This window comes from Ceratocystis lukuohia (assembly GCF_044167205.1).
Source record: "Ceratocystis lukuohia strain C4212 chromosome Unknown Supercontig4_pilon, whole genome shotgun sequence".
Taxonomy (NCBI): Eukaryota; Fungi; Ascomycota; class Sordariomycetes; order Microascales; family Ceratocystidaceae; genus Ceratocystis; species Ceratocystis lukuohia.
Genome location: NW_027263523.1, coordinates 2911351 through 2924179, shown reverse-complemented (window position 1 = coordinate 2924179; position 12829 = coordinate 2911351). Strand labels below are relative to the sequence as shown.

General features: G+C 53.1%; 3 protein-coding genes across 3 annotated transcripts; 1 reads left to right on the top strand and 2 right to left on the bottom strand.

The window, feature by feature from the left end:
* Positions 1-8843: 8843 nt before the first annotated feature.
* On the top strand, positions 8844-9565 carry HOO65_040675 (Dihydrofolate reductase; the record flags this gene model as incomplete). The annotated part of the gene is made up of 2 exons (XM_071003020.1): positions 8844-8981; positions 9074-9565. The coding sequence occupies 2 exons, from the start codon at positions 8844-8846 to the stop codon at positions 9563-9565; spliced, it is 630 nt and encodes a 209-aa protein (XP_070859518.1).
* Positions 9566-9716: 151 nt separating this feature from the next.
* HOO65_040674 (Ubiquinol-cytochrome c chaperone) lies at positions 9717-10799 on the bottom strand (the record flags this gene model as incomplete). The annotated part of the gene is made up of 2 exons (XM_071002913.1): positions 9717-10249; positions 10367-10799. 2 exons carry the CDS (start codon positions 10797-10799, stop codon positions 9717-9719), a joined length of 966 nt encoding a protein of 321 aa, XP_070859517.1.
* A 324-nt stretch (positions 10800-11123) lies between these two features.
* On the bottom strand, positions 11124-12706 carry HOO65_040673 (3-oxoacyl-acyl-carrier-protein synthase, mitochondrial; the record flags this gene model as incomplete). The annotated part of the gene is made up of 2 exons (XM_071002774.1): positions 11124-12005; positions 12092-12706. The coding sequence occupies 2 exons, from the start codon at positions 12704-12706 to the stop codon at positions 11124-11126; spliced, it is 1497 nt and encodes a 498-aa protein (XP_070859516.1).
* Between the last annotated feature and the right edge of the window lie 123 nt (positions 12707-12829).

The following is a 12829-nucleotide window of genomic DNA, read 5'->3' as shown; positions in this document are numbered from 1 at the left end:
ATTGTTTTATCCAAAACTGCCATCTACAAGCTCGGGGTCGTCCCGGGTGAGCTTGGTGGGACCAAAGAAGCTGGCTATTGCTGATGTAGCCCTGACTGCCTCCCACAAGCTAGTGACAGCCTCATAGGTGTTGGGCAGGGCTCAAAAACTAAAATTCACCAGGCTTGCCCTACTGCCCTGGCTATTGAAAGGTGCTGCAATAACCGGCTGGCAGAGAATGGTAGGAAGTACCATGCACATCTACATGGGCTTGTAAGCACTGCTCGTTTGGAAAAGCGGCAGTGAAGTTAGAGACTTGGGGCTAGTTAGTGTCTTTTAGTTGATTGACATGATCAAGAAGATACCAAGCAAGACCCTTGGGGAAAAGACGGGTCTTGGAGGGGCTATCAACATAACGCGAATGTGATGAGGACAACTAGAAAAGGGCGAAGCTTATCCGCAGGCCGTATTGAGCTGGCTCTTTTTCTAACTCTTTTCCTGGCGATAAACTAAGTTATATCCTTGATTTCCAGGACCTTACTCAACCAATAGGAACCTGCAGCTATGAAATCCTCGGGATGGGTCTTGAATATCCATGATGGCGTTGCTCCTGACGGAGTCCTTCCTGAAGCAAGAAAACAAAGCAACTTGTCAGCGTAGCCTGGGCCTTAGTTGCGAGCTCTACCCCGATAGCTTGAATGGGGATTTGCAGCCTTTATAAATCCTACTACACATGCCTCTCTCGAGTTAGATCAATAGATGGGATGATAAGTCCGTTCATCCCGGACATGTGAAACGTTGTTTTCAATAGCATTGGTTGGAGGAGCCTAGCCAAGCTTAGATAGAAATGAAGCAGGCTAAGTTAGAGAAGAGATTGTCATGGGATAGATACAATCTAAGTTAGAAGCACCACGAGATGAGCCAACGCTAGATGCTATATATATCCATCCTCCTCTCCTACCTCCTCGCTGGCCTAGCTGAGCTGGTAGGCTGCTCTGGGTGTTGTTGTAAGTATGGCTAGCCGTGACGTCATAGTATTATAAGCGACAACCGCCGCTCGCCCATTTACGTATTTTCTGCGTAGTTGCACGGACTACCTTCACACTTTCCCTCACATAGCAAAAAAAAGAAGGGTCACACACACATGCATGCAGTGAGTGAGTGTACGTCCCCCAACAAAAAGTAGTCCCACTGGGGATCGAACCCAGGACCTGTCCCGGATCTTCGCACTTTGTCAAGTGTGAAGGGACCGTCATACCACTAGACCATAGGACTATTGTCGCCGGGAATTTCCGGACTTATTGATGTATTTATATCTCTTTGTGTAACACCAAATGACGTATCAAAAAACTTCCCTCCTTCAACTCCAGGAAAAGGAGGTAACCCTAAGCAACCCTACAAATATACGCTCTACAACGACAAAGACGACAAACAAGATAAAACGAAGACACTATGGAGTGGGAGGTTGCACCAGGGATCACCCCGCCGGACCTCACCCAAGAGAACGAGACAGACGATGGCCGCCCGGACGCGTCCATTGAAAGCGAGGTGGAGATGACCGACGCGAATGACACCGTGGTCACAGGCGAGGAGCCGGTGAACACACCCGTGCAAAAGGTCGCGAAAGAAACGCGCGACAAAGCCAACAAGCCTCACGAGCGTCAGGCTGTGGAGAAAGAGACGCCTGACGAGGCCATCAAGCCCCGCGAGGGACAGGCCGTGGAGAAAGAGACGCCTGACGAGGCTACCAAGCCCCGCGATGGCCGGGCCACGGAAAAAGAACGCAACATAGCGTTAGCACGCAGAGGCATCGCTGCGGAACTGAGACAGTTCGAGATGAGGGCGAAGGCCACACTCTGGCTGGCGGAAACCATACCGGAAGTATGCAACCAGGCCATCGCAATGGCCAAAGGAGACGCCACTGTGAAGAAACTGGCTGGCCACGTCTCCGCGGAGTTCAGAGTGATGCTCAAACTCCTCCAGGGAGGCCAGACCACAGGCAACCCTAAGGCAAGCGTCCCAAAACACGCAGACACAGGGAAGGAAACCAATGCCCCGATCCAGAAGAAAGGAAACAAGACGGACAAAGGGCCCATATCGTACGCTGCGATCGCGTCCCAGGGAGACAAAGGGACGAAAAAGACGGTGGAGCTGAAAAGCAAGACCACCACTAAAACGGCGACCAAAGAAAAGAAGCCGATGGTCAGGGTCTTCATCCGAGGACCTACGGCCGCCGATGAAGGCACCGCCGGGGAAGAAGTGGCGAAAGCCGTGGGGAGAAAACCATCCGAGATACAGATGACGAAGGTGAACTCGGGCTGGGCTCTCAACCTTCCCAAAACCACAGCCACGGCCAAGAAGCTCGACCAAATCAGGGAGGCCTGCGGAGCGAGAGTGTGCGAACTGGAAAAGAAATGGACACACGCCCGCATTACTAACCTGGCTGACTTCTACGTTCTGAGTGACAACGGCCCCGTAACCCAGAAAAAGGAAGAGTGGTTCGTGGAACAAATCGAGAAGCAGACTGGCGGCCACGTCAAGTCCATAAAATGGCAGCTGGAAACGGAGAAGTTCAAGGACGCCACACTCCGGATCGCTCTCGAGCTTCCAAAGGGTCAACCGCTACCAAAAACGTTGACCTTCGACGGAAGCGCCAACAGTGCCACAGTCAAGAGGTGCCGGACCATGTCCACACCACTATGCCGGCAGTGCTGGAAGGCACACCCCACGGCATCGTGCAAGGGAAAGCCGCGATGCAGGCTATGCGGCTCCACAGAGCACAAGGAGGGGGGCCACAAAGGGGCTCACGCGGAGTGCGTCGTCTGCAAGACACCCGGGCATTCCGCAGGGGAGCCAGTGTGTAAGCGGGGTGGCCCATCGCGCCCCATAACGCATGATCCCACAGAAAAAACCTCACGCGGATCGGAACGCCCGGCACGGAAGAGGAAGAGAATCGCCACGGGAGACCAAGACGCCAGCGACACCGAGAACACCGTAGACCCCCCTCGTAAATGTTAGGGGGTCTAAAAATATGGAGCGTCAACGTGGGAAGAGGAGGGCCCCAACAAGACCAGGCTCTACTGGAAGCTGCGAAGCGGAAAGTAGATGTCGTGTTTGTACAAGAGCCCTGGATCGGACCATGTAAGGACCGAACGAAGGAACACCCTGACTTCACCCGGCACAGCCCGAGAGAAGGATGGGTGAACCGGCCCCGGAGCATCGCCTATGTACGAAGGGATATAGAGGTACTGGAGACACACCAAGCACACCCAGACCTATGCCCAATACGTATCAAGACAACAAAGGGCATACTCCAACTTTTAGGAGTCTACAACGCGCCAGAACAGAGCTTTCGGATTAGTGAAGCACTGCGAGAACTTCGGCTCATTGAGAAGGAACACAACTGGATAGCGCTAGGAGACTTTAACGCCCACCACGGCACTTGGGACGCCAATGAAAAAGAAAACCCGCAAGGGAGAGTATTGGAAAACTGGCTGACCGAAAACAACCTAGTAGTGCTTAACCAGAAGAGTGAACCAACACAGAGAGCTGGAAGAGTGATAGACCTGGTGGTTATGCCGCAGAGGGCAATGGTTGGATTGGAAACGAGTATGGGACTCGTCCCAGGAAGTACAAGTGACCATGAAATCCTGGAAGTGGAGGTGGAGGCAAGGGCAGCACGCAAGAGACCGGAAACAAGATGGAGGTTGAGCAAAATGGATCGAGACCGCTTTGTACTTGCCTGCGAAAGAGAAGCTGTAGAGCTGGACCGAATGTTGGCGGACGAGAGAAAAGGACCAGACGCGACGGAAGAGCTCGCCAGGAAGGTGGTTGCAGCAGTGGAGAGGGCACTGGAAACATCGACACCGAAGACGCCCTCAAATATCAGCCTCAAACCATGGTGGAACGATAAATGCCGACAGCAAAACGCCAAGATGAGAGAAGCTAGAAGCAACCACCGCACGAACATGGACGACATAAGACTGAAAGCAACATATGCGAAAGAACAGAAAGTAATGCGGAAGGTCGTCGTCCAGGCAAAAAGAAGCCTCATGAGCAAGATTGTGGCAGGGTTAACGCAAGCAAGGGACGTCTACCGAGCCATCAAGTGGGCCAATGAGAAGACGGACAGACGAATCCCACTACTGCAGAAACCAGACGGAACCAGAACCACGTGCACGGCGGAATCTGTGGCCCTGCTCCTTGAGACGCACACGAAGCCCCACACAGGGGAACAATGGCAGCACCAGGAACCCAACGTGGGGGCCCGGGAATGGCCACCCCTATCCCAGGAAGAGGTCAAGGCGTCCATATGGAGGCCAACGAACACCGCTCCTGGGGCAGATGGTATCTCCAACGAGGTGTGGAAGAGGGCCTGGAAGCCACTGGGCAAAGTTATAACGGGATTATACAACCAGTGCCTAGAAACAGGACACCACCCAGCCTCCTTTAAGAAAGCCAACCTCGTGGTGATCCCAAAGCCAGGTCGCCCAAGACTGGCACCACGCTCGTACCGCCTAATCTCGCTCCTCCCCACGCTGGGGAAGGGCCTGGAAAGATCAATAGCGAGAAGGCTCGCAGAGGAAGCGATTGATAGGGAAATCATCCCTAGAAATTACATCTGTGCGGTGCCGAAAAGGGCGGTAACGGACCTGCTTATTGACCTCCGTGGGAAGATAGAGGAAGCCCAGGAATGGAAGAAGGTAACCTCAATCTTCACGTTCGACATCAAAGGAGCCTTTGACGCGGTAGACCCGGAGAGAATGGAACGCAGGATGGTGGAGTGCCTTTGGCCCACAAAATTGTGCAGATGGGTCAGAAGCTTCATGGAGGGAAGAGAGGCGAGCATCCACGCCGAAGAAACAACTACAACCCTCGTGGGAGGCTCTCTCCCGCAGGGCTCGCCAATCTCCCCAGTGCTATACATGCTCTTCATGGCACCGCTCTACAAACACATCCCCCCGCTACTGGGATATGCAGACGACGGGGCCTTAGTGGTCAGTGGGCGAGACTTCGCAGAAAATAGCAGCTCAATCGAAGTCATCATGAAGGAAGTGGTAGAGTGGACCACGCTCAACGGTCTAGAAATAGACCAGGGAAAGTCAACGCTTCTGCACATCAAGGGCAGAAGGAGGATTGCAGGAAGCCCATCCGTGACCGTGGAAGGCCTAGGCACGTACAAACCGACCCCGGCAAAAGAATCAATGAGATGGCTTGGACTGCACCTGGACTCGAGTCTTCTCTTCAACAAGCACATTGCACAGGTCATTGCGAGTGTCAACCGGTTGGCAAATGGCTTGAGGTATCTAGCCGGCTGCTACAAAGGAGCAGACACAAAGAGCATGCTCACAGCGGTACGAGCCTGCGCCGTGAGCAAAGCGCTCTTTGCAGCGAGCGCCTGGTCTGGGCTAGAGACAACAAAAGAGGCAGCAGAGAAGCTGAACATCTCGCTGAGGAAGTGCCTCCGAGCAGCTCTCCCCATGTACCGTACGACACCAAGGGAATGCTTACACCATGCCGCAGGCATTCCTCCTTTCGAAATCCTCCTGGAGGATGAAAAGAGGAGGGAAGCCATACGGTGGCACACACTAGATGATAGGCACATTCTGAGAGGGCCAAATTACAACCCAGTGGTGGCGAGGCTACGCAAACTCCTCCCAGCGCAAATGGAGAAACACACTAGGTTGAGGCCGCTCTGGGAAGGACCGGACATGTCGCCCCGAACGTGGCTCAGCAAAGAGGAGGAAACGAAGCGACACCAGGCAGAGGTAGAGAATACCCTACCAGGAACGCTCGTCGCGTACTCCGACGGATCGAAAGATGCAAGTGGCAACGCGGGCGCAGGATGGGCTATCATAGAAGACGGAGCTACCCAAGAAGCAAACCATATAGCTCTAGGAAAGTGGATGGAGGTGGCAGATGCGGAGGCAGTTGGCGCTCTCGAGGCAACTAAGCGAGCAACAGCTCGCGAAGGAGCTGGAGAAATCTGGCTGTGTCTAGACAACAGAGGAGTTGTGGACCGACTCCGAAATGCAGCCACCAAAAACAGCACATCACAGGAAGCGGTAGACGAAACCAGACGAATCCTAAAAGCCTGGGCAGACAAGACACCCGGAAGGCTCGCCCGAGTGCTATGGGTCCCAGGACACATGGGCATCAAAGGCAATGAGCTAGCCGATACCCAGGCCAAGTTGGGATGCCAGGGACTGGTAACGGAACACCGCTTCAGCCTTGCAGGAGCACGGAGATGGAGAAGAGACCAGCTACGTCTCGACTACGAAGGGTGGTGGAAAGAACAAAAAGGATACCGTCCGCTTGGAACCGGCGTCCCCACTGAACCACCCTTCCGCAACTCCCGCTACAAAGGGCTGACTCGAATAGAGCTGGGCCATATCCTCGCGGCTAGAACTGGCGATGGAGACTTCGACAGATACCACGAGCGATGGGGACACAACTGCCCACTTGGATGCAGAGCCTGCAACCAAGCCAAGGAACGAGGACACTGGTGGACCTGCAAGGCACTACCCAGACCATGGAGCCAAAGGTTCGCGGACAAGCTCCTTAAAAACACGAAAGCGACAAGTTATGTCGCCAACGTGCTTCGCCGCAACCTGATGCTCCTTAAAGAGAAACAACAACCCGAGCCCGAGCTGAGCTGTCTGGACACCACAGAGGCAGCCCCCCCTCAAGAAACGCGTAGAGGCAGGTCACTGCCACCGCAGACTACAGGGGAGCGACCACAACAAGGGCAGCCTAGGATGACACAACCAACTCCACGACAGCAAGGGCAACAACGAAGAAGGGGACGAGGAGGGCGAAGTTGAGGGAGAATGGAAGGGGAAGAGAGAAGAGATAGGACGAGGAAACGTTTGCAGGACAGGAAGGAGATGTCGAGGAGGGCTCCGTGTGAAGGTGTGGAGGGAGCTCTGCTACCAACCACCAGCAGAACGGGAAAAATATTAAAAATGATGCGGCAGCAGCCATGCATACGGAAGGACAAAACCGCTGTACTCTGCCGGGGCTTCCCCCCGTGCTGAAAGCCGGCGGCCTTTTAGACTAGATTACACGCGGTCGTCGCAGACCAAAAATACCTGGAACCCAGCAGGCACGCCCTAGGGCAATGCTGGACAGAGAGCCATCCTGGCCCAAGTGCCGGACCCTAAAAAGTCATAGGAGGCGCTCGAAATCCAAGCAAACCTGCAATTGCTGACCGCCCAGGAGGAGCCACGGGAAGCTGACATCAGCCAACGGCTCCTGTCCGGAATATGCCGTCGTATTACCGCGAAATAATTGGTAGGTAGACGTAAAATAATACAATACAATACAATACAATACCAAATGACGTAGGGCGAGTAACAAGCTTGCTTGGGAGCATACGAGCTTCTCCCGCCTGAGATCTGTGGTCAGTCTTGCAGAGGGTCAATTCTGTCCGGTAACCAATCCGGCGTCGTTTGATCTTAGTGATTCCAGTAGATGTTAAATATATTCAAATCAAATCAAACCAAATGACGTAGGGCGAGTAACAAGCTTCGCTCATAGCTTACTCCGATGGCTCGAAAGACGCGAATGCAAACACAGGAGCAGGATGGGCTACCACCTCAAGTGGCTTATGCAACCGTGATAGAGAAGCTGGGCGAGTATGGGGGTCTACTACTGAGGCGGAGTATTGACGCGAGGCAACGGCTTGTGCGGTAACCACAGGGGGCTTGCAAATTTGGAAGCAATCGTAATGCTGAGGACAGTCCGGCAGCCAGCCGAGCGTTGTTTGATCTCCGCGATTTCCGTGCACGTTAAATACCTTAAAGACTGAAATCAGGAGTGCCGTCGATATGAAACAGAGCGAAAAAGTTGATATGTACAAGAAAAGGCATCTAAAGAAGTGGTTTAACATGCGAGAAGGGATCGGTTCCCCTCAAATAACAGACTAGCCCTTGCAAATAATAGAAGTAGGAAGGCCGAGTCACTGTAGTGCTGATGGGAGAGTTCTAGTCCGCTACTAATAGATGATGGATTGAAACAGACTATAGATTGAAAGCCCCATGACTAATGATGGCAATTATAGAAGGCCGAAATGGAACATATGAAGGTCGAGGCATGGCGATATAGATAAGGGTCATACCGGCTTCAGCTACAACAACACCTAGGGCTTTCAAAGCTGCGGGGATGGGAAAGATGGACTGCATATGTATACATACCAAAACCGCTGCAGTTATATGGCAAACAGAGGCGTCGCGGCCGCTGGGGCCATTGCCGGAATGCGATAACAGTAGCAATAGCGAAAAGCCTCCATGTGACAAGAAACTGAAAGAACGAATCTTCTGCTCCAGCCATTTACTGTATCATATGACGTACAGCAAATTAGGCGAACTTGGCGATTGTCCTAGCTCTGAACTGTCCACACCTGTGCTTGGTGAGAGTCTTCGACCAGGTTATCATCAGAAACTAGAAAGGACCAGCCCAAAGCTTGACACTATATCTAAGCGCTAATGACTATAATATAGAGTCTCAACTCAGGGTTCATTACCAAGAGATAGAGGCATGACGTGGGGACATGTGTGGCTAGTTAGGGCCCGCTTCATGCAGATCTCGGAATACAATCCAATAAAGAACCCCCAGTGGATTAAACCTCCATCCATAGTCGAAAACCAGCGTCAGGAAAACCTTGAAGCCCGCACAGAAAGAATATCACAAGTAGACCCTCTCCTAAGCTTCTTGGCGTAGTACCAGCCCAAAGCGGGTAAACACCGGCTCCTATGGCTCGCACAGGCCCTAGTTAGTCCCTTCTTAGCTTCTTAGGACCTTAATCCAACCCTGACTACACTTCACCGCTTCGTTCATCACCCCTAAAACTCTTACACACAACCATGACGACCCCAGAGCTGAATCTTATTGTAGCTGCCACACGGTCCATGGGCATCGGCAACAAGGGTGGCCTTCCGTGGACAGGCTTACGGAAGGAGATGGCCTACTTTGCCCGTGTGACAAAGCACGTGCCAGCAGGGGTAAGTCAACTTTGGCACCATTCCCACTACAGACTTTCACCTCCACCCCTGCATTGTCTAACCGCAGTCATCTAATTCATCGCCGTCCACAGACCGCTCCTGGTGCTTTCAATGCCGTTATCATGGGCCGCAAGACATGGGAAAGCATCCCGACACGCTTCCAACCGCTTAAAGACCGGCTCAACGTCGTCATCAGCCGGAGCTACAGCGCGCCGCAGCCCAATAGCAACGACTCGGCAAGCCATGTGCGCAGTCCCGTGCAAGCGCCTTCGCTAGAATCAGCATTGGCGTACTTAGGTGCACTTCCGGCTGGCCAGCTGGCCCGTGTGTTTGTTATTGGGGGCGGGCAGATCTACGCCGCAGCGCTTCAGATGCCTTCGGCGACTAGAGTCCTCTTAACCCAGATCCGCAGTGAGTTTGAGTGTGACACACGGTTCCCGCTGGTTTTGGGGGAGGGTGGGGACCCGGGCTGGGTACGTGCAAGCGATGATGACTGGGAGGCGTGGACGGGCGGAGAAAGCGCGAGGGGAGTCCAGGAGGAGAATGGCATAGATTATGAATACCAGATGTGGGAGAAGGTATAGCATAGCGTACATTGAGTAGTGTATATGAACTGGCGTATGGAATTTAAGCTGTCCTCCTTCTATTTTCCGTGATGATACAAATACAGCGTCTTTCAGTATAATACAATTTGTTGGTTTGCACCCGCCCATCCACCATCCATCCTCCCCATTGTTACGGCTTCTTTTCCGCTTCAGCCTCCTTCTCAGCCGCCGTCTTCTCTGAAATCAAGGTAGACGGCCGGTCCACCAGAACATATTCCTCCCACGGCGACTTCTTGAACAGATCCATGGCAAGCAGGAGGTCGTCGTCGCTGCACCGTTCCAGGTCCTTCAAGCTAGAGCGGATCCAGGCGACAATAGCCGCAATATGACGGGCGTCAACATCTTCCCGGGCCTTGAACAGGTTGCGCCACACAGCACTGCCCAGTACAGCATCGCCGCGCACTACGCCTTCATCATAGGCCATGATCACGCCCCGCCACTGCACAAAGATGTCCTTGAGGTAGCGTTGGCGCATGGTGGCCGACGTCAAGTTGTGATTGACGTCCATCACGCGCTCGCAGTCGAAGAAGAAATGGTCGCTAAGCTGGTGCTGCCACGAGCGGGCTTCTTCCTTTTCTAGGCAACGCAGACGTGCGAAGAGAAGGTACATGTGGAGCATGGTGACTTGAGACCACGTGCTAAAGGTAGGCAGGAGGCCAAAGTCTAGAAGGAGCAGCATTAGCAGGTGATACTAGACAAGCCAAAAGCATTTGGGCCCAATGTTAATGCTCCCCAGCCTGGGCACCAAACAAAACACGAAAAGAAAAAACAGGAACTTACGTTCGTGCCAAGGCCCCTCAGACACGCCAATCTCTTCGCCCTCCTCCGTCATTTTCACCTCTTCCTTGCGCCTCATCTCCAGAGGCACCTTATAATCTGCCGCCTTCTTGCACTGTGCATAAGCCAGTTCGGTCGCGCTTAGTTTCTGGTACTGCTGCGCAATCTTGGTCTTAGCTAGTCCGCCATACGCATCACGCGGCATGCGGATACCCTGCGGCAATGATCGCCTTGGCATTGGCGGCAGATCCGCCGGGTCGTACGCCGGCTTCTTTGTCTTGGCGCCTGTCGAGTAGGCAGCATGGTGGGAGCCGGAGGTGAGGAATGGCAGGTGGGTGGTAGAGGCAGAGATGGTGGGGATCAGATGGAAGTGACTGTCGAGCCGATTGGATAAGTGTCTCGCTAGACGACAAGAAGAAGACGCGGGGAAGGCCATTGTGTGGGATTCTTGGAATGCCCGGTTGTCGTGCTATTCAATCGAATTCTTTGCAAAAGGTTGTCGATTTAATTTTCACTTTAATCTTTTTTTTCTTTTTTTCCCGTGATGAAAAAAATGGAGATGCGTGTGATTCGCCGCAAGGCTGCAAGGGTTTTCTTTCTTTTTCGGGTTGAGGGATGGAGGGGACAGTGTGAGTCCCGTATTCACACCATTTTATGCATGCTCTGTCATAGTAACACAGTATTTATGACGTATTGCCTCCTCGATCCCTTGTACAAACAGCCAGAGCATCCTGTCTGCCTCTTTCTCGTCTGCTCTACCTTACACCGATAGTCGTGAGAATACCAGCGATGCATTCATTCCACCAAAACCAAAGCTGTTGGAAATTACAGTATCAACACTGTCCATCTGCACTGCTTTGGGCCCGACAAAGCGCAGGCTTGGATCTATCTCCCGGTCGGGGTTGTGTAGGTTCAATGTTGGTGGAAGCATGTTTTCGCTGATGGCTAGCACCGAAAAAAGCGCTTCTAAAGCGCCTGCTGCGCCGAGCAAATGCCCCGTGGCGCCCTTGGTGCTGCTTACCATGGCTTTGTTGTTGCACCCCCTCAGTAGAGCTGCTATAGCAGCAGCCTCTGCCTTGTCGCCCACCACTGTGCCCGTAGCATGAGCGTTTATGTAGTCGACTTGGTCTGCACTGATGCGGGCATCTTTCAGAGCACGCTGCATAGCCTTTAAGGCACCGCGTCCATCATCCCATGGGGCTGTCATGTGGTGGGCATCCATGCTCCGTCCGTAGCCCTTGATCTCAGCATAGATGCGTGCGCCTCTATTGCGTGCATGTTCTAGCTCTTCCAAAACCAAGACAGCAGCGCCTTCAGCTAGGACAAAGCCGTCGCGTGATTGATCAAATGGCCGACAGCTATGCGCAGGATCATCGTTGAAGGCGGTAGCTAGAGACCGTGCGCGACCAAACCCGGCAAAGGCAAGCGGGTTCACGCATGACTCAGAGCCGCCGGCAAGCATGACGTCGCAGTCTCCGTATGCCACAGCACGGGCAGCTGATCCAATAGCATCTGCACCGGTGGTGCAGGCAGTTGAGTGACAGTCCCCGGGCCCAGTAAAACTATATCGCATGGCAATATGGCCGGCAGCCATGTTGTGCAGGGCAAGAGGTACAAACAAAGGTGATACCTTTTTCTGGCCCTAGAAATAGAACAAATAATAGAGAGAAGGTGTCAGTGATGCTGCTTTTTTTTGAGAGATTGTGCAATGCGGCATGTTCAACTCACACCCCCATCGAAGCTTCTGGACTGCGTGCGTATCTCCTGGAAGCCTCCGATGCCGTTTCCAATAGATACGCCAGTTTGCGCCCGGTCCGTCTCGTCCTTGGGCTTCCACTGTGCGTCATCAAGTGCCATATCTGCTGCAGCTATGGCATATTGTGAAAATAAGGATAACCTTCGCTTCTCTGCCGATGTCACAAAGCCAGCACCACCACTCCACATGTCCAAAGGAACTACCCCACCGACCGTGCTAGTTAAAGATTTCCATTCAGGCCCGTTCTGGGCTACACTGACAAGCCCGGAGGCTCCTTGCGCCAGGCGTTTCCAGACGTGCTGCACGCCTACGCCCAGGGGACATAGGGCGCCAAGACCAGTGATAACGACTCTGCGCATTCCTGATGCTGCTATAGAAGCATTGGCCATAGTCAACCAGACTTGTGTGACCAAGTTAGCCGTAGTGAAGGGTGCGAGCGGAAGAAAGGAGCAGCGTCTCAACAGGAACAATGAGGCAAAGATGAAGCTTATGCGTGTGTATGTGTGTGTATCTTGGCCCATGAAAAATTGACAGGGATCATAACCTGAGGCCTCGGTGTAGAGCGGCTCACCGAGAATAGGCCCCATTTTAGCACCTAGCATGTAGCTAGCTATGGATAATTTCTACAGGGCTTTTACAGGAGTTCTTTCATTAAGCCCCACCATAGAAGCTGGTGCCCTGTGCGGATCGCAAGCATGCCCTGTTTAAAA